The sequence below is a fragment of the Enhydra lutris genome, unplaced genomic scaffold (genome assembly GCF_002288905.1).
Source record: "Enhydra lutris kenyoni isolate GAN:26980312 unplaced genomic scaffold, ASM228890v2 scaffoldscaffold9, whole genome shotgun sequence".
In the NCBI taxonomy this organism is placed as follows: Eukaryota; Metazoa; Chordata; class Mammalia; order Carnivora; family Mustelidae; genus Enhydra; species Enhydra lutris.
Genome location: NW_019154093.1, coordinates 419,852 through 445,508, shown reverse-complemented (window position 1 = coordinate 445,508; position 25,657 = coordinate 419,852). Strand labels below are relative to the sequence as shown.

At 42.0% G+C, this 25,657-nt stretch overlaps 1 protein-coding gene across 3 annotated transcripts; it reads right to left on the bottom strand.

The window, feature by feature from the left end:
- Window positions 1–781: 781 nt before the first annotated feature.
- LOC111143504 (family with sequence similarity 76 member A) lies at window positions 782–25,290 on the bottom strand. Of its 3 annotated transcripts, XM_022497309.1 has the most exons (9): window positions 25,114–25,290; window positions 23,815–23,879; window positions 19,949–20,003; window positions 19,068–19,220; window positions 15,622–15,779; window positions 12,439–12,525; window positions 5,861–5,996; window positions 2,450–2,551; window positions 782–1,934 (listed from the first exon to the last, which is right to left on the bottom strand). In XM_022497309.1, exons 1-9 carry the CDS (start codon window positions 25,192–25,194, stop codon window positions 1,848–1,850), a joined length of 924 nt encoding a protein of 307 aa, XP_022353017.1. In that variant the 5' UTR covers window positions 25,195–25,290; the 3' UTR covers window positions 782–1,847. The 3 variants fall into 3 exon arrangements, with proteins under 3 accessions (XP_022353017.1, XP_022353018.1, XP_022353019.1); XM_022497310.1 differs by lacking the exon at window positions 12,439–12,525; XM_022497311.1 differs by lacking the exons at window positions 12,439–12,525; window positions 19,068–19,220 and having other exon boundaries at window positions 25,114–25,254.
- Between the last annotated feature and the right edge of the window lie 367 nt (window positions 25,291–25,657).

The window sequence follows — 25,657 nt, the reverse complement described above, 5'->3', positions numbered from 1 at the left end:
TTCCCCATAGTCAAATGTAAATGCGTCTGAAAAATATTATCTGACAGTTTATCTTTACCTAAAAGTTTCTCATTCAAAAATTACAAAACTATTTAGCACTGCCGTTCCCCCTGCTTAGAAGGGAAAATGACTTCCCCTACTAGAGTGAGATAGAAGCAACATGGTCCATTGTTTCTCTTCTCAGAAAAAAAGCCACCCATTTCCACATCTCCGTCCAATTCTGTGCATGGCTCCACTTGTGAGAATGTTATTACAAATCATAAGCATCTGCCTCTAGGAAATGCCTAGCAAGTTAAACTGACTGCTTACAATTATGGTACACTGAGGTGCAAAGGTCATCTGCCCTCATCGTTACCTCTAGCCTCAGCACCCCTCCCTCTCCATTAAGGATTCCAAGGTAGTTGAATTTACTGTGCTTCATGGCATATTACACATCTCTCATTTCTTTCACAAACATCCCATAGAGGACCTGAGAGAATGGCTAGAAGTGCAAATCTATCTCCTCTCCTAGAAAAGTAAATCCATGTGCCTGTTGGGTCAAGAAGGGAAAACAGGACACAAACAATTCTGGCTGAGGCCAAGCTGCTCCTGATAAGCACCTGTTTTCAATATATCTCCATTCAAAGCAGGGAGTGTACAGGCTGGGGTGGATGAGGAGGAGTGGGGAGAAGGTACAGTGACATCAGTTCTTGCAATCAGATTCAGAGTCCATACTTGAGCAGCTCATACTGACTCTCAAAATGCTCTGTAGTTCGAGTATGATTCCATTTTGAATCTGCTCATTTAAAAAAAAAAATGTTCTCTGACAATGGCCCAATATAACCACTGATATAAGGGTGCTTTTTTTTTTTTTTTAAAGAAGTGGCAGTGTGAGAATTTAAAATCAGTCACATAAAACAATCAAAAAAGGGATAGGGGAGGGAATGTCCAGTAAAACCTGGACAACCTTTCTTTCTGCCCTTACTTTAAAAAGACAGACTGTTCAAATCTTTGCTATCTCCCTTAAGTATCCTCTTCTTAAATGCTCTTCCAAGAAATCCTCCAAAAGGCACTTAACTCCATACTTCTGCATTGAATTGTTTCACCTCAGCAATCAGTTTTTAAGACTCCAAGGTAACAAGAAAAGGTCTTATTCCTTTACGAAAAGGTAGAGAGTAGAACTTTTTTTAAGAGGCATCACTTTTACAAGAAGAACAAGCTAGGCTACCATTATTCCTTTATCAAGAAAAAGTTTCTTTTTTTAAAAAATAAATAAAACTCTGGCTATACATAGTACAAAGTTCATACATAATATACCTGGAAAAAAACCCAAGAATATACCCTGAAGCAAAAGGTTTATTGGAGAGAGAAAGCCTCTTCCATTTACCAAGTCTTAAGGTGGCAGTTTTCAAAGTTCAGAGGGTGGCAGTGATATGTAATTAATGTCAAACTATTTGCTTATGGGTATGGCAGGATGCAATGATGGACAAAAAAAAAAAACAAAAACAAACAAACAAACAAAAAATCATTCTGCACATAACACTGAGCAGTGACCACCACACACACACAAAGAGTAGTACCAAAAGGGAGAGACAGAGAGACAGAGAGTAGTACTGGGGGTTGGGTGTGGGGGGGAAGAGGAGTGAGAGCATGAGACAAAGAGCTTGGAACCCCAAACATCCAAGCATGCAGTCATGACACAGCACTAACCAGATGTTTCCATTCAGCCCACTGCAATCCCACAAAGAAGGGTAACTGTAATAAAATAGAGATTTCTTAAGAAAGCTTGCAATTCCCGAGAACAGCCTGGTCACCAAGCCTAACCCAGGAATCCCGCTGCTATTGGCTGGGAGCCTCCTTATGGTCTCTCATGGAGAGGTTATAGCTCCTGACTTCTCAGACTTCTTGCTCTTGGACAAGGCAGCTGCCTGCTTCAGGAGCTCTCGGTTTTTGGCCTAAACAAAAAAAGTCAGAACAAGAAGGATGTTTTAACAGGACAGGACACATTTTTCATGCAGATGCTAGGGCACACAATATAGAGGGTCAGAAGAGAACAAGCTCTTGAGGCAGAAAACAACAGAAAGCTCTAGGGCTTGGTTCAGAGGAAGATAGTGTTTGCTGGAGGTTAATCAGCACACTACAACCTCCTGGGATCCACGGTTACAGAAGGTGCTTTGTGCAACACAAACAAACCATGGAGTGCCTTAATGTGCTGGATAAACAGAATTCATAATTCAGACATCTGGAATCACATCTGGGTTATCCAAAAATCAAAATACACATTTATCACTTTCACCGTTTTTGAGGGAAAAAGATCAGAACACACCCAACAGTCAAACAATAAAAGACAACTATAAGGTGAATTAATGTGAATTTGTCAATACCCTGAACAAAGAAATCTAAGGGACAATCACTTAAAATACAATCAGCTAAATACACCAGGGTTATCACATAAAATAAGCAGAATCACCTGCAATTGCTCTGTGACTTCTTTGTGGGTTTTCTCCATCTGGTTCATTTTGGCTCTCATCTGAGATTCTTGGTATTGGAAATCAGCCTTCAACTCTGTGATCTGAGGGAAGGAAAAAAAAGGCAGAATGACCAAAAGAAATATCTGTGCAATGAAAAATGTTCTGGTACCAAAGAACTAAATGGTTTCCCAAATGAATAAAATCCAGGGGTCTCCTGAAGATCCATAACTACATCAAAGCCAAGAGATTCTGTATCCTAGTTTTTCTGAAGATTTCTTGAAAATTATACAAAATCCTGACATATCATTTCTGATACTTCATCACTGGCAGGTTTTAAAGATTTTTTGTATTGGGGTGCCTGGGTGGCTCAGTCGGTTAAGCATCTGTCTTCAGCTCAGGTCATGAGCCCCATGTCACGCTGGGCTCTCTGCCCAGCAGGAAGCCTGCTTTTCCCTTTCCCTTCGCCTGCCGCTCCAACTACTTGTGAGCGCTCTCTGTCAAGTAAATAAAAAAATCTTAAAAAAATAAAAATTTTATGTACTTAACACATGTCAATAATCTTCCAAATAAATCAGTGATTATAATAATACAGTATGACTAACGGTTTGAGAGAAGCCAGGAGAATAAAAGCATTTATTGAATTTTTAACCTGTTCCAGGCAAAATGTTTGAATATATACATAATTGTTTTGTTTTTGCTTAGTAATCTCTCTCTCTCTGTGGTTGTTTTTGTTTTGTTCTGGCTTTTTTGGTAATCTCTGTACCCAGTGTGGGGCTTGAACTCACAATCCCGAGATCAAGAGTTGCATGCTCCTCCAACTGAGCCAGCCAGGGGCCCTAAACTATTTGATTATATTTTTCATTCAATCCTATGATAAATCTTTGGGGGGGGCAATATTATTTTTCCCATTTTATAGATGGGAAAACCAAGGCTTAGAAAGGGTTAAGTAGGGGCGCCTGGGTGGCTCAGTGGGTTAAAGCCGCTGCCTTCGGCTCAGGTCATGATCCCAGGGTCCTGAGATCGAGCCCCGCATCAGGCTCTCTGCTCAGCAGGGCGCCTGCTTCCCTTCCTCTCTCTCTCTGCCTGCCTCTCTGCCTACTTGTGATCTCTGTCTGTCAAATAAATAAAATCTTTAAAAAAAAAAAAAAAAAGAAAAAAGAAAGGGTTAAGTAACATGGCCAAGATCATACATGTTAGCAAGTGACAGAGCTAGAATTCAAACCCAGGCCTTCTTCTACTGACTACACTATTCAAAGAACAGAGAGGGAAGTGATGTGTGAGCTGAGTTTTGAGGTACATTAGCTACAACTGGCACATGAGATAGGGAGAAGAGCATCCAAGCAAAGGAAACTGTATGGACACAGCCAGAGAGTGCGAGGTAACCGACAGCTTGTTCGAGTGACTGATGAGCATGGATAGTGGCAGGAGATGATACTACAGATAGGCAGGCATGATGTGGAAGGGCCTGTGTTCTAAGCCAAGAAGTGTGACCTTGATCCTAAAAGTGATGAAAAACAATCTACTATTTGTTTTTGTTCTTTTTAATTTTTTAAAAAATTTATTTATTTGCCAGAGATCACAAGTAGGCAGAGAAGCAGGCAGAGAGAGAGGAGGAAGCAGGCTCCCCGCTGAGCAGAGAGCCCGATTCGATTCAGGGCTCAATCCCAGGACCCTGGGATCATGACCTGAGCCAAAGGCAGAGGCTTTTACCCACTGAGCCACCCAGGCGCCCTGTTTTTGCTCCTTTTAAAGCCCAAACTTGGCAAAGCAGTAAAAACAAGTGTCCATTTAATCTTAATTTGCAAAATCCTTTTATGTGCCATTCTGATCTAGTCCATGAAGAAAATATACTTGAGTCTGCTTTCTTCCAATAGCCATGTAGTAAATACTGGTCTCTCCTCATGAATCTCCACCTTGCCGGCAGAAGAGAGCATAGGCTAGTAGAAAGAACAGCAGAGTCAGAAAGATTTGAGTTAATTACTTTGTTCTGCCATTTACTGGTTGTGGGATTTGGTACATCATTTAATATCTTTGGGTTCATTTCCTCATCTGTAAAATGAGGTTGAAATTAGATGGAAAGAATGCATATAAATATTTTAATGTTATAAATGCCTTTGTTAGCCATTCACAATGAATGCTAGCACTCCAAACTTGGCACAAAAAAACATCCAGCTTCAGGAAAAGGAAAAAAAAAAAAAACCCAACCAGGTGAAGGGAATGGAAGCCTAAGAGGGAAAATATTGGAGGCTGTCTTTAACTATGACATAATGATAACAGTAATTCCCCTCTCAAAGAGCTATTATAAAGACAAATGAGGGGGCGCTTGGGTGGCTCAGTCATTAAGCGTCTGCCTTCAGCTCAGGTCATGGTCCCAGAGTCCTGGGATCAAGTCCCACATTGGGCTCCTTGCTCAGCGGGAAGCCTGCTTCTCTCTCTCCCACTCCCTCTGCTTGTGTTCCCTCTCTCACTGTGTCTTTGTCAAATAAATAAATAAAATCTTAAAAAAAAAAAAAAGACAAATGAGTTAATACATAGAATGCATGCAGAACAGTCAGGTACTTAAGTATCTGATAAAAGTTAGCTATTATTGTTATTAATATATTAAAAGAAAAATGAGATATTCTTTAAGAACCTAAAAACAAGATAAATAGACCTGAGTCAGAAGGAGGATGTAAAAAGTTCCCTTAAAGAGGGAGGCTAACTGTTAGACCAGAGTAAGACTTTACTGAAGGTGTTAATGTGTTTCAAGAATGGGTCACTCAGGAAGGGAGTTGTCAGTAATGGAAGTAATGGAAGCAAAGTGACACAAGAGTCATGGAGGAAGGCCTACCTGAACACTGTCCAGGAAGGAGGAAGACCTGGCCCACATATTTTGAGTATTACTGTCCCACAGACATGGCCTTCCCAATAATAGATGGAGACATCAGGTTCTTTTAGCTTGAGAGCATTAAAAATTCCAGTTACATAACTACCTCCTCTTGTCCTGACTCTGTGCTCATTCAGCACCTTCTGATTACAACCTTCCAAAGCAGCTCACACTGAGAAGAGTGGTAGCCAGGTATGCCCCACTGTGAATTAAGAGGGGCACTGTAGTTTTATACATAACTTCTGTAAGCCTGGTCAACACAAGTCCTCCCTGAAAAGCGGAAGTTCCCTCCAAATGCTGAGAAAAATCAACTTGCTAAATGCACCTGACCAAGGTAGCTTCACCACAGTAATACCAGATCATGAGTCATCTTGGCAGACAGTAAGTCTCTCCCAGTATAGCCCAACCTTGCCATTGGCTCTCTCAAAGCGTCAGTGGTCAGTACCAAATAAATACCAGTTAAACAAGAGTCAGCACCATGCCCCACGGTACACATGCTTACCCTGGCATCATTCTGGCCTGAAAGGCATTAACAAAACTGTACCTTCTTCTCTTTCTCTAAAATCATTTGATCCTTTTGATGCAGCATCTTCTTCAGAGTGGCTACTTCTTCCTTCAGTTGGGCAATGATGACAAAGTGGTCAGTGCCTGGTGAGTCCAGAGCCAGGTCTGGGGAAAAGCTGAGTAGAAACATGGAGGGGCGAAAAAAATCATAACTTGGAGGGATAAACCTTTTTCTCCTTGAGGACATGCCATAGGCCACTTGACGACAAGCTCAAGGGTAAGAACAACTATTTGAATTCCCAGCAGTAAGCGCAATGCTCCACACATGCCAGATTCAATAGCATTTGCGAAACTGCACAGGCAAGGTGATCATGAGATAACTATACCAACCAAACCACAACCCATAGCATTTCTGCAGCATTCACATTCAAGGTGAAAGCAAATGCATTCTCCAAGAGTCAAGGACATTTTGTTTCAGGTGCACTGAAGATGCCCAATTATTTATGGGTGAAACAGTCAATTTTTTGTGACTAATTTCCCCAGAATCTGGATAAATGATCAATTGTAAGCCCATGTATTTTTCTTTTAAAGCTCCCCATAGAGCTCATCTTTTAGTTCTTTATTTTCTGCCCCAAAGCACTGTGATGTGGTACAGCTGCTAAGAAGCCGCTACACAGGGGTGCCTGGGTGGCTCAGTTAGTTTAGCATCTGTCGTTGGGCTCCCTGCTAGTGGGTGGGGGTCTGCTTCTCCCTCTCCTTCTGTCCGCCCCCGCCCCCGCCACTCTCTCTCTCTCAAATAAATAAAAAAAAAATTTTAAAAAAAAAAAAAAAAAAAAAATAAAAAATAAAAAGATGAAAGTTATTAAAAAGATTTTACTTATTGGGGCACCAGGTGGCTCATTTGGTTATGCGGCTGCCTTCAGCTCAGGTCATGATCCCAGGTTCCTGGGATCCAGTCCCAGGTAGGGCTCCTTGCTCAGTGGAGACCCTGCTTTTCCTTCTCCCTCTGCCTACAGCTCCCCCTGCTCGTGCTCTCTCTCACTCTGTCAAATAAATAAAATCTTAAAAAAAAAAAAAAAAAGATTTTATTTATTTGAGAGAGAAAGAGAGAAAACACAAGTAGGGGGAGGGGCAGAGGGAGAGGGAGAAGCAGACTCCCCACTGGGCAGGGAGCCGGATGTGGGGCTGGATCCTAGCACTCCGGGAAAAGACTCTAGCAAATTCCAGTCACACCACAACCTGGGTTTTTAACAGATTCTTCCCAGTAACAGCACTTGAGCACTCCATCTTTTCCAAGTGCCAGGTGAACTCTGTCCTCTTAGCAGAGTCTTCTAACTGGGCCCAGCTCCAGGGAATCTGTAACCCCCTGAAACTGTATGTACAATTCAATGTATACATACAAGGGATGGTTTCTAGGGTGAGGGTCCATAGCTTTCCCTGGTTGGTCAGAGAGGTCTTATACCCAAAACAAGTTAAGGAATCATCGCCATGAGAGTCAAATCCTGCCCTTCTCTAAAGACTTCCCAAAGAAAGCTCTTACTCTTCCCCAGGCAACCTTTAAAGTAAAACACAGACCTGTTTCTCCTAAGCACACACCGGAATGTTGATTCCCAGCTCCCTGCATCAATATGGCAGGGACTCTAGGTCCCCCTTGCTGTTGGTTCGTTCCTCCATCTTGAACTACATCTAACAAGCAGCATTCCTCCACACAGGCAGAAACTCTAAATGGCAAGCAGAATCACTGCACAGCCTCACAGTTCCCAAGTCAAACATTTCTATGGCTAGAAGACACAGTCCACTGATAAGAATATTCTCTCTTGGTCTACATGAAGCATGTCAGAAGAATGGACCTGTGCTTTCATGACTGATGAATACGCAGAATTACTGGGTGACAAAAAGTAAATACCATATAATAAAACAAGGCAAGCAGGAGAAAATACTGACAGAACCCATCAAAGTCTCCACCAGTCGCAATACCTGCCAAGGGACTGTCTTCCCTTGATCCAAAACATTTATGAAAGCCCATAACTAGAATGACAAATGAAACAGTGTCATGGGCTAATATAAATCTTGTGGTCCCCAAAGTTTCTAATGCTCTTCTCTACCTGCTTCTTAAGAGAGGATTATTCCCATTCCAATACATTGTTGACAAAACCAGTCATGTCTATCCTGTGTTAGGGCCTGACCTTTCTAACTCTCTAACTTCTGATTAATAAGAACTGCTGGAAATCAAATGAAAACAGATGGTTAGGTTAGCAAGGCAGAAAATTAGATCCAGTCTCTTCTCATATCTCCAATGACAGGGAACTCACTACACTTCTCTGAGAAGCTTCTTGTCTTTTCTAAACCTTTTAATATAAGAATAATCCTCCTCAGGGTAAGCCAAAACCTGCCTCCCTGTCATTCCCATCCTCTGGCCCTGGGTCTGTCCTCAAAGGCCACACAAAGTAAGTCTACTCTTTCAGGAATATTTCAAATGAAGAATGAAATAAAACTACAAGGAGAGGGGCCTGGCTGGCTCAGTCAGTTGAAGATGCAACTCTTGATCTGAGGGTCCTGAGTTCAAGAGCCATGCCGGGTGTAGAGATTACTTAAAAGTAAAATTTTGGGGTGCTTGGGTGGTTCAATTGGTTAAGCCTATGCCTTCGGCTCAGGTCATGATCTCTCAGGGTCCTGGGACCGAGCCCCACATCGGGCTCTCTGCTCAGCGGGGAGCCTGCTTCCCCCTCTCTCTCTGCCTGCCTCTCCGCCTACCTGTAATCTTTCTCTCTCTGTCAAATAAATTAAAAAAAAAAAAACCTTAAAAATAAAAGAGTAAAATCTTAAAAAAACAAAACAAAAACCTACGAGGAAAGGAAAAGAATGTCCTTTAGAAACAATAAACCACAAGGTTGCCTGGGCATCACCCATTACTGAGGATACTTTTTTATTACCAACAGAACAATAAATAAATATGATCAAAAAGTAGCTGGTGCATTTCCTCCGGGAAGGAAAGCTAGAAATCAACTCAGATTTTCCTCAAATTGGAAAGTTTTTGCTACAATTTCAACAAACTAGAAAATACAAGAGGGAGGCTATGAATTCTGCAGGATACTTAAAAAAAAACAACAAAAACCATTTTAGAAGTATAAAGCTATCTGAGGGGGCACCTGGGTGGCATAGTTGGTTGAGTATCTGATTTTGGCTGAGGTTGTGATCTCGGGGTTGTGAGATCAAGCCCCATGTCAGGCTCTGCACTCAGCACAGAGTCTGCTTAAGACTCTCTCTCCCTCTCCCTCTCCCCCTCCCCCCTCAAATAAATAAATAAAATCTTTTTAAAAATAAAAAATAAAATTATTTGAGAAAAGGTTTTATAAAAAACCTAGGTGTACCTAGGTGGCTCAGTTGGTTAAGCATCTGACTTCAGCTCAGGTCATGATCTCGGGGTCAAGATCAAGTCCCAAGTCAGGCTCCTTGCTCAGCAGGGAGTCTGCTTGTCTCTCTCTCCTTTTGCCCCTCCCCCTGTGGTCATGCACTCTCTCTCGCTCTGTCTCTTAAATAAAAAAATAAAATCTTGAAAAAACAAAACACAAAACCTAACCTAAAGTGATGCATTCTCTCTGCAGGATACAGAAGGCTAATGGAAAAGGAAAAAAGGAGAAAAAACATCAAATATGTGTCAAAACTTAACAACTAAGAGAGGAGAATGTGGTAGAACAGCAAGATGAATGGAAAGTTGTTAGAGAGCAGCCTGCAGAAGACAAGAGGGGATAACAATGAAAGGACAAGAGCATACATGGATATTTTAAACATGGGGCCAGGAAAATAGTCAACTGAAAATGGGGAAGCAGCTACAACAGATAGCTCACAAGTGAGACTTGCCAACATCTGGTCCAGAACTGAATTCAAGACAGATACTCAGGAAAAGAACTGTGGGTTTGCATGACATTACAAAAGGACCATCAAAAAAAGGCTTATCAGAATGTCTTCAAAGTGAGGGGTGACTAGGTGGCTCAGTTGGTTTGGCATCTAACTCTTGGTTTCTGCTCTGGTCATGATCTCATGGGTTGTGAGATCCAGCCCTGTGTGGGACTCCTACTCCGAGGGGAGTCTGCTCGAGATTCTCTCCCTCTGCCCCTACCCCTATGTGCATGCGCACACTCTCTCTCTAAAATAATCTTTTTTTAAAAAAATGTTTTTAGGACATCTGGGTGGCTCAGTCGGTTAAGCATCTGCCTTCAACTCAGGTCATGATCTCAGGGTCCTGGGATCGAGTTCTACATCGGGCTCCTTGCTCAACAGGGAAGCCTGCTTCTCTCTCTGCCTGCTGCTCCTCCTACTTGTGCTCTCTCTCTCTCAAATAAATAAATAAAATCTTAAATTAAAAAAAAAATAAAATAAATGTTTTCAAAGTAAAGGAAAGCAAGAAAGAACCTCACAAAAAGTAAAAAGAAAAGGAAAAAATGTAATTTAACTTATGCTATGAACTTTTAAAAGAAATGCAAACAAGTAGAATTGGTAGTTAGGACCAGTTAATGCACAAACATTCAAACACAACAGAACTTATACATGTACAAAAATAATTTTTGTGGAAGCAGAAAAATTTTCCTAAATTTTTTTAAAGATTTAACTTATTTATTTGACAGAGAGAGACATAGCGAGAGGGGGAACACAAGCTGGGGGAGTGGGAGAGAGAGAAGCAGGTTTCCCACTGAGCAGGGAGCCTGATGCGGGGCTCAATCCCAGGACCCTGGGATCAGGACCAAAGCCGAAGGCAGATGCTCAATGACTGAGCCACCCAGGCCCCCCAAAATTTTCCAAATTTTCAAGTTATTAGGGGAAGTTATTTAAAAAATTAGCATCAACATTTCAAGAAAGAAATGATCTTTTCAGATCTTTTCCAGAGGAGATTGTGCAAGACCGTGTTAGGATCAGCAATGAGAAAACAATCTTTACTGGTGACCAGATGCAAGAAAACACTCTAAACAGAAAACTTAGGTTTCACGTTGTATATTCATAGCAGTGGACAGCAAGAATAATGGCAGTATCTCGAGAACAAAATAACCTAAAAGAAGGTAAACTTTAAGGACTGGTTGGTTTAACTAAGGGTTATAAATGAATTTCTTCCAGGTCATTCAAATACAGTCTGGGTCATAAGTGAGCACAAAACAGAAATGATGCATCTAAAGGCTGTGGGTCTTGGCCTAGGCCTCTACAAAGGCAGGGAACTCAGAAAGGTTCACCCCTTGACATGGTTTTTGCAGGATCATGCATCCTGGCAGAGGTGATGGGACAATCTTCGTAATGGCCAGAATATCTGCTCAGAGAACAGTGAAGCTGACCAGAGAAGATGGTCTTTATGGTTCTTTCTCCCATATAATTTGAATATTTAAGTTAAACATTTCCAGAAGGTTCAGTTCAAAAAGTGTAAATCAGTGATACTGGCTGATAAAAAGACTCCTTGTAGGGGTGACTGGGTGGCTCAGTCGGTTAAGCACCTGACTCTTGGTTTTAGCTCAGATCATGATCTCATCGGTTGTGGGATGGAGTCCTGGGTTGGGCTCAGTGCAGAGTCTGCTTGGATATTCTCTCCCTCTGCCCCTCCCCACCTCACATACACTCTCTCTCAAATAAATCAATAAATCTTAAAAAAAAATTAGACACCTTGTAGAATCTAAAATCAAGTTAATAAAAAAGGTAACAGGAAAGAATAAATTTCATAGATGCTTTGTGCTCCCCTAAACGAAATTCAGTCCTGGTAAGCCTATGTGCTAGTCTACTCCCATACACACCACTGGCTGGGAGGGAAAACTGATACTAGGAGTTTTCAGAATGGACATGATTCTAAGAATTCTCGAGAAGAGTATGTCAGTGTCTCACTTCAGAATGCCTGGGCCTGCAGAAACGGGAAAATGGATGGCCCCAAGACTTGGCTGGAAACCAGCCACTGTACCAACACGGATGGGGCACTCTGGATTATTAGGACAAAGCAGCTTGCAAGAGGACACATCGGTCAGGAGAAGAGAAAGCAAAGAATAAAAATATATATATATTTTTAGCAAATAAACACAGGAGTATTTGGTATAAAATTGTAGCATTTAAACTTTATAAATGGCTTATATTGAGTAAAAATATGTATTTAGACAGGTTTAAGAGAAGTAAAAAATATCTGAATGCATCTCATTCATTGCTAATTCAGTATCTGCCTTGGGCTTTCTGCATACTAAGGAAGCGTGGATTACCCCTCACAGACTAAGCAATACTGCCTTAACTCTAACTGGTCTCTGTTCCACCTCTCAAGACCAACTCCTGTCCTGCCTGGAGGAGGCCACAGGCACAGATCATAGTGAAAAGCATACAGCTCCTGACTTCTTAGAATCAGTGTGGGGGAGTTATTTGTGGACTAGAGAATTCATGTGCTATTAAATCCAGTTATATGTGCTTGTCTTTTACTGACAGGATTAGTTATAAACAAACATCGACACCGCTTATTGGTAAGATACGGAGCGGCTAATGTAATGATGCTCAGAGGCTCAGTAACAACCCTGGATTGGGCCCAAGGCATACCCTGCAATGCCCTGCTTCCGGAACTGTATCAGGAGCTCAAACGGAAGCACGCACACACACCAACTGGCTTACCTGTCTCCATTGGTTGTGATTGACTCAAACTTGGATTTTTTCTTTGGGATTTCATTTTGAATTGAAGATGTAGAAAGTGTTTTCTGGCTTTGAATGCAAAAATAGAGAGACACACATTAGAAATCAAAGATTTATAAAACATCACAATAAAAGTTTGTTAAATGGGACCAACAGGATATGGCAGCTCTTCCATACAAGAGCTAATCGGTCTTGATTGGTTTTTGTTTTTTTTTTTTTTAAGATTTCAGTTATTCACTTGACAAAAGAGAGAGAAAGAAAGCACAACCAGGGGGAGCGGCAGGCAGAGGGAGCGGAAGAAGGAGGCCTCCCGCCGAGCAAGGAGCCCAATGTGGGGCTTGATCCCAGGACTCTGGGATCACTACCTGAGCTGAAGGCAGATACTCCGCCAACTGAGCCACCCAGGTGCCCCTATTCTTGCTTATTAAAATTGACCAATGTGTTGATTTCATAGGTCCTGAATGCATGGCTAGCTCTCTTTCATAGGCCCTCAAAATTCTTAGCTTTAACTAAATATTACCTGCTTTATTAATAACTATGGGAACAGAGTCAAAAAAATCTTAATAAGAAGAATAATTCATCTTATGGTTTAAAAAATACTTTCCTAAAAATCTTAATTTTTTAAATTTTAAGTAGGCTCCAACCCCAATGTAGGGCTCAAACTCATGACCCTGAGATCAAGAATCCCACACTCCACCAACTGAGCCAGCCAGTCACCCCTCTTGTCTTTTTGATAATAGCCATCCTAAAAGATGTGAGGTAATAGCTCATTGTGGTTTTGATGTGCATTTCCTTGATGTTAGCACCTTTGCATGTACCTACTGGCCATTTGTATGTCTTCTTTGGAAAAATGTCTATTCAGGTCCTTTGTCCATTTTTAAAATTGGATGATTGGCTTTTTTAATTATTGAGTTGTATTAACTCTTCATATATTTTCTATATTAACCCCTTATCAGATACATGGTTTGCAAATACTCCATCTTTCTTTTTTTTTTTTTTAAGATTTTTATTTATTTATTTGACAGAGAGAGAGATCACAAGTAGGCGAGAGGCAGGCAGAGGGAGAGGGAGAAGCAGGTTCCCGGCTGAGCAAAGAGCCCAATTTGGGGATCGATCCCAGGACCCTGAGATCATGACCTGAGCTGAAGGCACAGGCTTAACCCACTGAGCCACCCAGGCACCCCTACTCCATCCTACTTGAGGGCTTCTAGAGTTCTGTTCTCAGCCTCCAACTTGAATTACATCATCCAAGAGCATGGTTTTAACAACTACTTATCATATGGGTTGGAAATGGTATTCCCCAAATGCAGCTTCCTGGACCCTATCCTACATCCTAATGAATTAAAGTCTGGGGTGAAGCAGCAGGAATGCATACGTTATACCAACTTCTATTCCAACTGACTCTTCCTTGCTACCAATGGGCCACATCTGAACCTTTCTTCTCAGTTCTAGGCTAAGCTCCCAAAAAATAATTCTTCTTGATGCTGCAAACTCAACTTTTTATTTTTTTTTAATTTTTAAAAAAGATCTTATTTATTTGAGAGACAGACAGAGAGAGCACGAGTGGGTGGAGAAGCTGAGGGAGAGGGAGAAGCAGACATCCTGCTGAGCAGGGCACCAGACGCAGGGCTCCATCCCAGGATTTGAGATCAGGACCTGAGCTGAAGGCAGATACTTAACCAAGTGAGCCACCCAGGCACCCCACAAACTCAACTTTTAAAAACTGAACTTCTCTTCTTCCTATATTCTCTCTCAGTTAAGAATCTACCTATTCACCCAAGTAAGAAACCTGAGAATTATCCCTTACTCACCCAGTTCCTGCTCTTCTACCTGTTCATCAAATTATCTAAATTTCTCATAATTCTCCCTCTAAACTATCTTCCTGAATCTGCTTCTTTGATCTCCGGTGCCATGGCCTCAGTTGAGATTCTAATATTAATATCTCTTATCGTGGACTCATATGAAAAGCTTCTTAACTAGCCCCCAGTCTCTTTTTCTTCCAGTGTATTCTCCACAATAATCAGGGTTAATTTTTTTTAAGGACGCCAGGCTCAAGTTCATGCTCCTGTCTGCAAAACCCACTTTTCTCCCATTTCCTGGCTCTCGAACATAAGGTCCAGCAACATAAAAGGACCTGTAGTTCCCCAGGGTTCCATGTGGTCTCACACCCTCCATATCTCAGCAAATGCTATTCCCTCAGCCTAGGAAGCCTCTGCCCATTCCCTCTGTGAGGATTCCAACTCATCCTAAGCTCCAGGTCTAACACCAGCTCTCTTCTCCGAGGTTCTCTTGCCTGACTTTCCAAGGTAGTTAATTACTACTGCCTCTCATGCCTGTATCTTGATGTTTCTCATGCTCATCGAATTATATTGCAATGATTGGATTACAGATCTGTCTTCCCTACCAGACTGCATACTCTCGATGAGCAGCTTGATTCTTGTATTCATCTCTGCCTTCCTAGCAGAGTCGCTGGCCCATGAGAGTATTTAATAATGTTTGCTAAATGAACAAAATCATAATGGTAACAGTAACAAACAGTAACTAAAATATAGTGAATGGTTCCTACATGCCAGTTATAAAACTAATCACTATGCATGCACTATATAATTTATCTTCACAACAATTCCATGAGGTAATACTATTATTTCCCTATTTTAAAGATGAAAAAAGGTTGCCCAAGATCCCACACAGAGAACCTGACAGAGCTGGGATTCAATCCAGACCCAGAACTCTTAACAACACTTCAGATACTCTGAGAGAAAGCTAAGGCTACAATGAAAGGACGTCTTTTTGACTAGATCCCACCAGGACAAACCTAGAACATCTATCAACCTCCTGATCAAATATGCATAAAAATGCTGCATGCCTCAGAAAGTGAAATGTCCAAACTTCTAAGGAGACAGCCCACTCCAAAGGTGAGGAGAACATTACAGGGAAAGTTCCACAAACTTTTCAGATAGTACAAACGAAGTCAGGAAATCCTGATACCTTACGGAAATCTCTCCGGCACTTGGAAGATATACGAACTGTAAAATGTGGTAGAGGCTAGCAACTAGAGAGAGAAGACCAGGAAAATGTATACTAAATGGTATCTCCCGTGGCTAATTGTGTATTCTATCGGACCAACCAGTACTTCCAGTCCTATCTTACGCATCTTGGGGTTACCTGTTATAGTGGCTGCCACCACTCAGTCGACTATACTGTTCCTTCTCCTGGTGGCTGGCACGGGAAGAGCTGCTCAGATGTTTCCTCTGCTCTTTGGTCTTCTGAAGGACTCGTTTGTATGAAAGTGTACAAAGCCAGCACAGCAATTTCCCATCTACCTGAAAGACAAGGAGACAAAGATAAAGAAAAGAGAATGTAGTACATGGGTACTACAGAATATAGGTACTGGGAGCTAGAACCTCTGGGTTAAGTCCCAATTCTGCCATTTGTGAGGTGTGTGAACTTAGGCAAGTCTTCTACCTCAACTAAATCTCCCTGTGTCCTGTGAAGCAGCTACTGTTGTTTCCCACTGGAAAGAGGAAACTGATGCATAATAAGATTAAGTAACTTGCCCAGGATCATTCAGCTAACCCAGGTCTATGGGACTGCGAGGCTTATACTCCAACTATTATTACATGCTACTTCCTGATTCCGAGGTCAGCTTCTCCAGTATCTTGATTCAGGGAAAATGTGCTCTCACTGGCAGGCAGGAGTATTCTGGTCACTGGAGAGTTACATCCTCCCATTGTAAATTAATGAAATTTGGTTAGTAAGAGTTAGCTCTTGTGAGCCTAAGCATCTCCAAAAAGTAGCTCTGGACCCTGAAAAAGTTTCTGTACTGTATTCTTTCATTAAAAGAATATTTGTTGGGAGTGCCTGGGTGGCTCAGTGGGTTAAAGCCTCTGCCTTCGGCTCAGGTCATGATCCCAGGGTCCTGGGATTGAGCCCCACGTCGGGTTTCTGTTCTGCAGGGAGCCTGCTTCATCCTCTCTCTCTCTGCCTGCCTCTCTGCCTACTTGTGATCTCTCTCTGTCAAATAAATAAGTAACTTTAAAAAAAAAAAAAAGAGTATTTATTGAAGAGAACAAATTGGTAGTTGCCAGAGGTAGGGAGTGGAGGGTAGGTAAAATGGGTAAAAGTAGTCAAAAGGTATAAACCTCTAGTTATAAAATAAACCAGTCACAGGGATATAATGTACAGTATGATGATTACAGTTAATAATACTACACTGCATATTTGAAAGTTGCTAAGAGTGTAAATCTTTTTTTTTTCTAAAATTTTATTTATTTATTTGACAGAGAGAGAGAAAGAGAGATCACAAGTAGGCAGAGAGGCAGGCAGAGAGAGGGGGAAGCAGGCTCACCGCTGAGCAGAGAGCCCGATGTGGGACTCACTCGATCCCAGGACCCTGAGATCATGACCTGAGCCGAAGGCAGAGGCTTAACCCACTGAGCCACCCAGGCGCCCCAAGAGTGTAAATCTTAAAAGTTCTTGTCACAAGAAAAAGAATTTTGTTAACTGTACATAATGATGGATGTTAACTGTATTTACTGCTGATGACTTTCCAATATACACAAATACCTAATCATTATGCTGTACATATGAAACTAATATAAGGTATGCTACACCTCAATTTAAAAAGATACATAAAATAATCACTTTTTCAGTCACCTTTTTTTTTTTTAAGATTTTATTTATTTATTTGACAGACAGAGATTACAAGTAGGCAGAGAGGCAGGCAGAGAGAGAGGAGGAAGCAGGCTCCCCGCTGAGCAAAGAGCCCGATGTGGGGCTCGATCCCAGGACCCTGGAATCATGACCTGAGCTGAAGGCAGAGGCTTTAACCCACTGAGCCACCCAGGCGCCCCTCAGTCACCTTTAAAACAGTAGAAAATGAGAAGTAAACTTTTTCTCAGTAAGTAACAGCAAGCTGGAGATATATTTCAGACTAATATTTTGGCCATATTTGGTAAAACAAAAGAGAAAGGAAATATTTCTCAATAAAGTATAACTCTTATCAATCTAAATATATACATATACACTTATGTAACATATATATTATATATACATACACACATATATTTTATATATATATATATATATTATAATATTATAATATTAGAGGGGACACCTACTATATGCCAGGCCACTGGAAATGTGGCAAAGTACAAGACAGAGCTCATGTTCTAGTGGAGGTTGACAAACATATAAGCAAATAAACATTAATTTCTCACAATGTTACATGCTATGAAGACAATAAAACAGGGTAATATGATAAGGGGTGAGTGAGTGAGTTAGTAAAGGGTCTGTGTGAAGAGGAGGCATCTGAGCGTGAGAAACCAGTTAAAGATGCTTTGGAGAAGGATGTATTAGGCAAAACGACAGTTAGCACAAAGGTGGGAATGACACAGGCATGTCTAAAGGGCTGAAAGGCAGCCAACGTGGCTGAAACAAGGTGAGGGGCGGGAGGTGTGAGGTCAGATGAGTCTGAGAGGCAGGTGTGGGCCATGCAGGCCAAGGAAGGGGTCTGGGTTTTATTCTAAGTGCAGCTGGAAGCCACTGGGTTTTAAACAGAACAGATCTAAACCACTTTTATCCTACCAACACCCCATCCCTCCACATAGGGCTCTCTTCCATGTCATCTTGTAATTTTTTAACTTCAACACATAAAAACACTTAGAGAGTCAGACAGTGAAACTGGTCATGCATCCTGCTTAAGTCACAATCTTTCCTTTACAGAATTCAATAGACTTTTGCCAGTCATCACTTCATTTACATGGGATACTGATCACTGTAATTCAGATTTTCATGAAATATTAACTTATGGGGCGCCTGGGTGGCTCAGTGGGTTAAAGCCTCTGCTTTCGGCTCGGGTTGTGATCCCAGGGTCCTGGATTGAGCCCTGCATCGGGCTCTCTGCTCGGCGGGGAGCCTGCTTCCCTTCCTCTCTCTCTGCCTGCCTCTGCCTACTTGTGATCTCTGTCAAATAAATAAAATCTTTAAAAAAAAAAAAAAAGAAAGAAATACTAACTCATGAGATACTAGAATACAATGCTCCGGGGGTACCTGACTGGCTCAGTCAAAAGAACATGCAACTGTTGATCTTGGGAGTCATGAGTTCGGGCCCTGCCTTGGGTGTAGAGATCACTTACATAAACAATCTTAAAAAAATATATATGCTATTTTTTAAAAAAAGAGAATAAAATGGTCCACATTTAGTAAAAGAAGAAAATAAAGGCTAAAAATCTTCAAGGTCAATAACATCTAGAAGAGGAACTGAGAATTCTTTTTTCTGTCTTTTTTTTTTTTAAAGTAAAGTAGGCTCCATGTCTAGTGCCGAGTCCAAGTCAGGGCTTGAACTCACAACCCTGAGATGAAGAGTCGGATGCTTAAGTGACTAAGCCACCCAGGAGCCCCCCCACCCACCTTTTTTTTTTGGTAAGATTTTCTTTTTAAGTAATCTCTGCACCCAACATGGGGCTCAAACCCACAACCCCAAGATCCAGAGTCATATGGTCCCACCCACTATGCCCAGCAGGCGCCCCTTGTTTATGTCTTTTTGACATAAGTGACCCACCTTAATTTCTCTGAAAGAAAAAAAAATCAACAAAAACACAGAGCTTTACCTTCTTTCTGTCATCTTTCCTGTCAAATGCGCACTGCTGCTTACACTGTTCACACGAATATGGTGGTCCATACTTCTTCTCTGAATTCGTGCAGCGCTGGCATTTGTTGCCAATAAACGCTGCAATTATGTTGCAGTACTGACAAGGTTTGGGCTTAAAGAGAGAAAAAGTGTCAACTGAGTATATTATAAAATACCAGTGCATTTTTTAAAGCAACCATTCCTATTACATCGTTCGTTAGTCACTGTAAAAATGTATTCCCAACTTCATAAATTTCCTTCTACACCAATCGAATGAAGCCCAATTCCCAACACTATGTAAGGTGTTTTTCTGCACAACACTACTGATTTTAAAACAAATAAATGAACAAATAACAAAAGCCCATTTGTGTATATGCTGGGACTTCTGTGAGAAATTCAACAGAACCAGTACTTTGAAGAAACCAGCAAGTGCTTCCAAATTTCTCAAAAGACCTCTTTGTCATTATCACTGTATCACAGGCTAGGAGATTCCCTGCAAGAACATAATATCCAGAACCCTAATACTGAGAGACAAAAAAAAAAAAATCCATTCATCCAAATGAAGTCAAATGCTACCAAAGAGGTCCCATCATAGGATCCATCTTTCTCCTCCTCTTTTCACACTGGTTACTGAAGTTCTCAAGGAAAGTTATGACAATCCTGCCATCATGACCATAAACACAGACCTTCTCAATACTATTAGCTAAGCTCGAAAGCTCAAATACTGGATAAAGTTCACTGAGAAAGTATTTACACATAAGAAGTTCTAATAAAAATATAGTAATTACATTAATAATCCACAGAATATAAGGTTCCTAGGACCTGAGTACTCACTGTTAGGTACAGAGAAACCCTACTTACCGTTCCATATAACTGCACATTCTGAGCGCATTTCTTGCATATTGTATTGGTTTTACTGTTAAGGAAAAAAGACACACAGGGCTTTTATAAGAAAAAACTTGTTTTACTTACAACATCTGAAAATTGGTCTCTCCTTAAGCCCACAGAATTTGCTCATTGCTCAGTGCCAAGGTGATATGTGGTCTGGATACTTGGCTAACTGAAGGCTGAGTATCTGGCCACTAACTCTTTTTTAATTATTTTGTGGTTATTAATTTTATTAGCTCAGACTAAATGAGACTTTAGAGAGTGAGTTATTTCTGATTATCACATCTCAAAGTATCACTAACCAAAATTATCAAATATGGACAGGACCCTCAAAAAAATATTAGATTAGATTGAAATGCACTCACAGTAATTCCTCAATTCGGATGAACATATGAGAAACCTGAGGTGAGAAATGAAGTATATGTGTTTGGAATACAAACTTAAGAGACTCTATCCATGTTGACTATATTCTGTCTACACTCTCCTGTATAGGTAAAAGCATACGAAAATCCCAGATGTTGGGCACATGGGTGGCTCAGTTGTTAGGCATCTGCCTTCAGCTTGGGTCATGATCCCAGGGTCCTGGGATCAAGTCCCAAGCCCTGCATGGATAGAGCCCCGTATCCGGGCTCCCTGCTCAGAGGGAACCTGCTTCCCCTCTCCTAATCCCCCTGCTTGTGTCCCCTCTCTCACTGTCTCTGTGAAATAAATCAATAAAAATCTTAAAAAAAAAAAAAAAAAAAGAAAGAAAGAAGGAAAGAAAAAAGAAAATCCTAGATGTGGGGAAATAGATGGTATGACCAAGTTTTTTAAAAAATATTTTATTTATTTATTTGAGAGAGACAGTGAGAGAGAGCATGAGAGACAAGAAGGTCAGAGGGAGAAGCAGACTCCCTGTGGAGCTGGGAGCCCAATGCGGGACTCAATCCCGGGACTCTGGGATCATGACAGGAGCTGAAGGCAGTTGCTTAACCAACTGAGCCACCCAGGCACCCATGACCAAATATTTTATCAACACTTCCAATTTCTCTAAGAACTAAGCACTGACAAAAATAAAAACATCTTCTGTCTTGTGAAGGTCCAGAGGTCATAATATTACCTAAATATCTAAACTGATAAACTACCATGGGGGAATAAAACCATCTTCAAATAAAGTTTAATTCTTCACAAAGGGAGGTACAAATAAATGCTTGATGTGGAAGAATAAACTATATTCTGGGGCTGAAAATAAAATCACATAAAAATCCAGCCTAGGGGCACCTGGGTGGCTCAGTCAGTTAAGTGGCTGCCTTCGGCTCAGGTCATGATCCCAGAATCCTGGGATCAAGCCCCACATTGCACTCCCTGCTCAGCAGGGAGCCTACTTCTCTCTCTCCCTCTGCTTGCTGCTCCTCCTGCTTGTGTTCTCTGTCAAAAAAATAAATGAAATCTTAAAAAAAAAAAAAAAAATCCAGCCTATTAGCCTTTGTGATTATTTTCTCATAGAGTCCTACAAAAGTGACCATAAAGTTAAAACAAAGAGAAGTCTCAAAGTAGAAACATTTAAATTAAAAATGGAATATTCAAACAAAATATTTTCCAGGGCAATTTTCTGCCGTTTTAAAGAGGCAGTACAAGAAGTGAGGTGAAGGGCACCTGGGTGGCTCAGTGGGTTAAAGCCTCTGACTTTGGCTCAGGTCAGGATCCCAGGGTCCTGGGATTGAGCCCTGCATGGGGCTCTCTGCTCAGCAAGGAGGCTGCTTCCCTTCCTCTCTCTTTCTGCCTGCCTCTCTGCCTACTTGTGATCTCTTTCTGTCAAATAAATAAATAAAAATTTTTTTTTAAAAAAGTGAGATTAAAAATAAAGTAAGGTGCATTTATTTTTTTTTTAAAGATTTTATTTATTTATTTGTCAGAGAGAGAGAGGGAGAGAGAGCGAGCACAGGCAGGCAGAGTGGCAGGCAGAGGGAGAGGGAGAGGGAGAAGCAGGCTCCCTGCCGAGCAAGGAGCCCGATGTGGGACTCGATCCCAGGACGCTGGGATCATGACCTGAGCCGAAGGCAGCTGCTTAACCAACTGAGCCATCCAGGCATCCCGGTAAGGTGCATTTAAAGGAAACTTTTTCAGAAAGAGGCTTCACATCAGCAATTCTGTGATACTGAACATTTTGGTTTATGTTTAGATTTATTACTGAAGAAGTGGGATACACACACACACATACACACACACACACACACAAATGTTCCTGACAACTTAGAAAACATACAAAGAAAAACTATTTCTATGATCCATCTTGAACCAATTTTTTTTAAAGATTTATTTATTTGAGAAAGAGAGAAAAAGCACGAGGAGGGTAAGAGGCAGAGGGAGAAGCAGATTCCCCACTAAGCTCAGGGTCCGATGCAGATCTTGATCCCAGGACTTAGGGATCATGACCCAAGTCAAAGGCAGACACTCAACCAACTGAGCCACCCAGGTGCCCCTCAATCAATTTTTTTTTAAGATTTAATTTTTTTAAGTAATCTCTACATCCAACATGGGGCTTGAATTTACAACCCCAAGATTAAGAGTCACATGGTCCACGGACTAAGTCAACCAGGCATCCCCATCTTCAATCAATTTTTATGTGTGGTGCGAATGAAGGGTCAAACTTCATTATCTCCCCCCCCACACCCATCTTGAATAATTCAAGATGGATCATAGACCCAAATGTAAAAGCTAAAACATAATGCTTCTGGAGAATGTTTTATATGTTTCCATTTCTACTTCTATTTCTATGATCTGTTTCCACAGATCAGTGGTGGAAAGGAAAATCAAAACAGTAGTGTGCGGGAGACAAGAAGGGTAGGGACTGAGCGGGATGAGGCATGAGAGGACTCTCTGTGGTGATGGTAATGTTCTATGTTTTGCAAGGGGTTTGGGGTTATACAGATGTACATAGTCTGCAAAACTCATCAAATGACGTACTTAAGATTCAAGCATTCAGTGTACACAAAATTCACCTCTAAAAAAATAAAGGACCGTAAACAAATGTTGAACTTTGTTAACAATATGCCTGCTTAACTGTTTAGGATCAAATATAGTGATGTCCACAACTTTAAAGTAAGATGGATCATAGATGCAAATATAGTAAATGTAAATTGTAGAATCCAAGTGGATATATGAGTGTTTACTGTCTAATTCTTTCAACCATTTCTGGTTTGGAAATATCCATAATAAAATATTGGGGAAAATGTTCCTAGAACTGAAATAAGACTGATTAAAATTAGGTTTCTAGGTCTATGTGTGAGCTTGCAAACAGACCCCACCCTGCTTGAAGAAACTATTACAGCTATAGTCCCACAGAACTTACACCAATAAGCTACTTTGCTACTATTGAAAGTCTCCCAAAAATGTGTGTTTACTGACACCTAAATGTTTTTCACATTTAAAAAAAAAATGAGATTTACATAAGGCAAGTGAGTTTCAAATGTGACTAGGGCTAATAAACCCTTATCAGAATTATCACATTTCCAAAAGTATCTTCTTTTGGATTATAAATTCTTGACACTCTGAATACAAACATACTGAAACACGAGGTTCATTGTTTTACCGTTGTGGTTTCTTCGTGTCATAAAGATTTACAAACACAATATAAAACGACCAAGGATCTGAAAAAAAAAGTAACTTTAAAAATTTAAGCAATCAATGGATAACTAGGGAATGATACGTGTGTTTTGTATTTGTCAATGTGTTATTAAAAAAACACAGAATCTGTGTATAATGCACTCAATTACAGATCTGTAACGTGAAAAGCAATTAACTGTCGATTTTAAGAGGAAAAGCCTATCAACATCTTCCACGGTCAACAAAAACTGTACCTCTCCTGCTGGTACTCAGTTCTACAGTAGGTGCACTTCACAACAGGGTGTGCAATCCGACATTCCTGAAATGAAATGAGGATATAATTTTAAAAGGCAGTCAGAAGTGGAAATAGCCTTCAGTAGGAGGCAGAAGACCTAGGTACTATTCCCAGCATAGCCACTGTGCTTGAGTGAGTCACTTGAACTTTCTGGGCCTTATTTTTCTCTTCTGTAATACTGGCATCACCGGCCTGCACTGATGTGAGAATTAAGAAGGAATTTATAAGGAACTAGTCATAAATTTTAAAACAAAGTATGTATGAATAAGGCTCAGACTGGAAATCGAAAGCCCTGGATTCTGGTTCTAGTTCTGCCACTTCCACCGTTTAATTTTCGAGCAGGTTCACTTGGAAAATGAAAATGCTAAATTAAAATCATTATTGCTTACCTATATGAAACTTCCTTAAAAGATATATATGTATATAAATATCTCAAACATCTGAGCTCTTTCCTACAGAGTTAACAGAGTGACAAGTCAGGGCCATTTGAGGCAACGGCGACATACAGTTATGAGTTACCCATATTAGAGGCACAAACTGAATTATCTGGGAATATCGCAAAATCCGTCCCAGGCCAGCTTGGTGACTTTTAACTGTCACCTCACAGCACTTCTATTAACTTAAATAGGCAAAGCAGATGAAGCAACTCAAACGAAAAAAAGAACTTGGAACTTCAGGAGTAAAAACTGAACAGTAGCTGGTTAGGGCCGGGACCGAAGGTCACCAACTGGGTGCTGAAAAATCCTTTTGCTTCCTGCGCTTAATTGTAGGGCTTTTCTATAAAGCCGCGCGCCACCTCCGACTTTCAGACTGGCTGGAAAGTGCCCGTGAGGCGCCCGGAGTTGGGAGACTCTCCTCACAGGCAGCACCCAACTCTGGAGTTCAGTCCCAGGCGGGGCAGGGGGTCCCTCAGTCTGCAACCAACGGCGGGGAAGCCAGCCCAGGAGGGATCTCGGTGTCGGTGCGTCTGGTTGGGGGCAAGCAGGGGACCCACTGTCCCCTCCCCTGACCTCAAGGGGTCCGAGAACAATCCCTCGCGGTTGCTAAGCACCCGGACACGCCGGCCGCGGGGGCCTGGACTGAGCCCGGGACTCCCCCACGTGCCCCGCTGGCCCCCAGCGGAGGGGGTGAGGCGCCTTGGCTGGGCGGGCCTGCCACGCCCTGCCCGGCGGACCCCGCCGAGCGGCCCCGCAGAACAGGGGGCTCCGGGCCGCGCCTCTAGCGTCCCAGTTCCCGGCCGCCGCCCCAGCCCGCGCACCTTGCACAGCTGCTGCCCCTGAGACAGCGCCTCGAAGGGGAAGCGCTGGTGGCACTTGGTGCAGGCGTAGAGCGCCGCCATGTCCGGCCCGGCCGTGCTCACCGGCCAGCCGGCCCGGCCCGCCGCTTTATCTGACAGTCTGAGGGACAAGCTGGCGGCGGCGGCGGCAGCAGGCTGCGGGCTGCGCAAGGCGGGCGGGCCGGCGAGTGCGGGCGGATCAAGGCGGGCGTGGCGGCGCTGGTCGCCCGTTCACTGGTTCATGTCGACGTCCATCAAGCACGAAGGGGCGGAACACAGAGCTTATGACAACTCTGATTCGGTCTGGACTGGAGTACGCCACTTATGACGCTCGCTGCCTCGATTATGTAAAGCGCAGTCACGCGGGGGCGCCACTAGGAGGTACCATCTCCCGCCCGGCACCTCGGAAGTGCCCAGACCCCTCCTACTTCGCTCTTTGTTCCCGCCCTCGCTCCGCCTCTCCCCGGCCGCGGTGGCAACGGCGCCTCTCGCGATATCTCTGCGGAGTTGTGATGTTTTGGTTTCC

Bases quoted from the DNA above. Each gene is read 5' to 3' on its own strand.
- LOC111143504 (XM_022497309.1), bottom strand. From the start codon at position 25,194: ATGGCGGCGCTCTACGCCTGCACCAAGTGCCACCAGCGCTTCCCCTTC. The intron at 20,004-23,814 runs GTACAGTTTTTG...TTTCCTTAACAG, and splicing joins ACTGAGTACCAGCAGGAGAG to TAAAACCAATACAATATGCA. The intron at 15,780-19,067 runs GTAAAGCTCTGT...CTTGTCTTTCAG, and splicing joins GGAAAGATGACAGAAAGAAG to GTAGATGGGAAATTGCTGTG.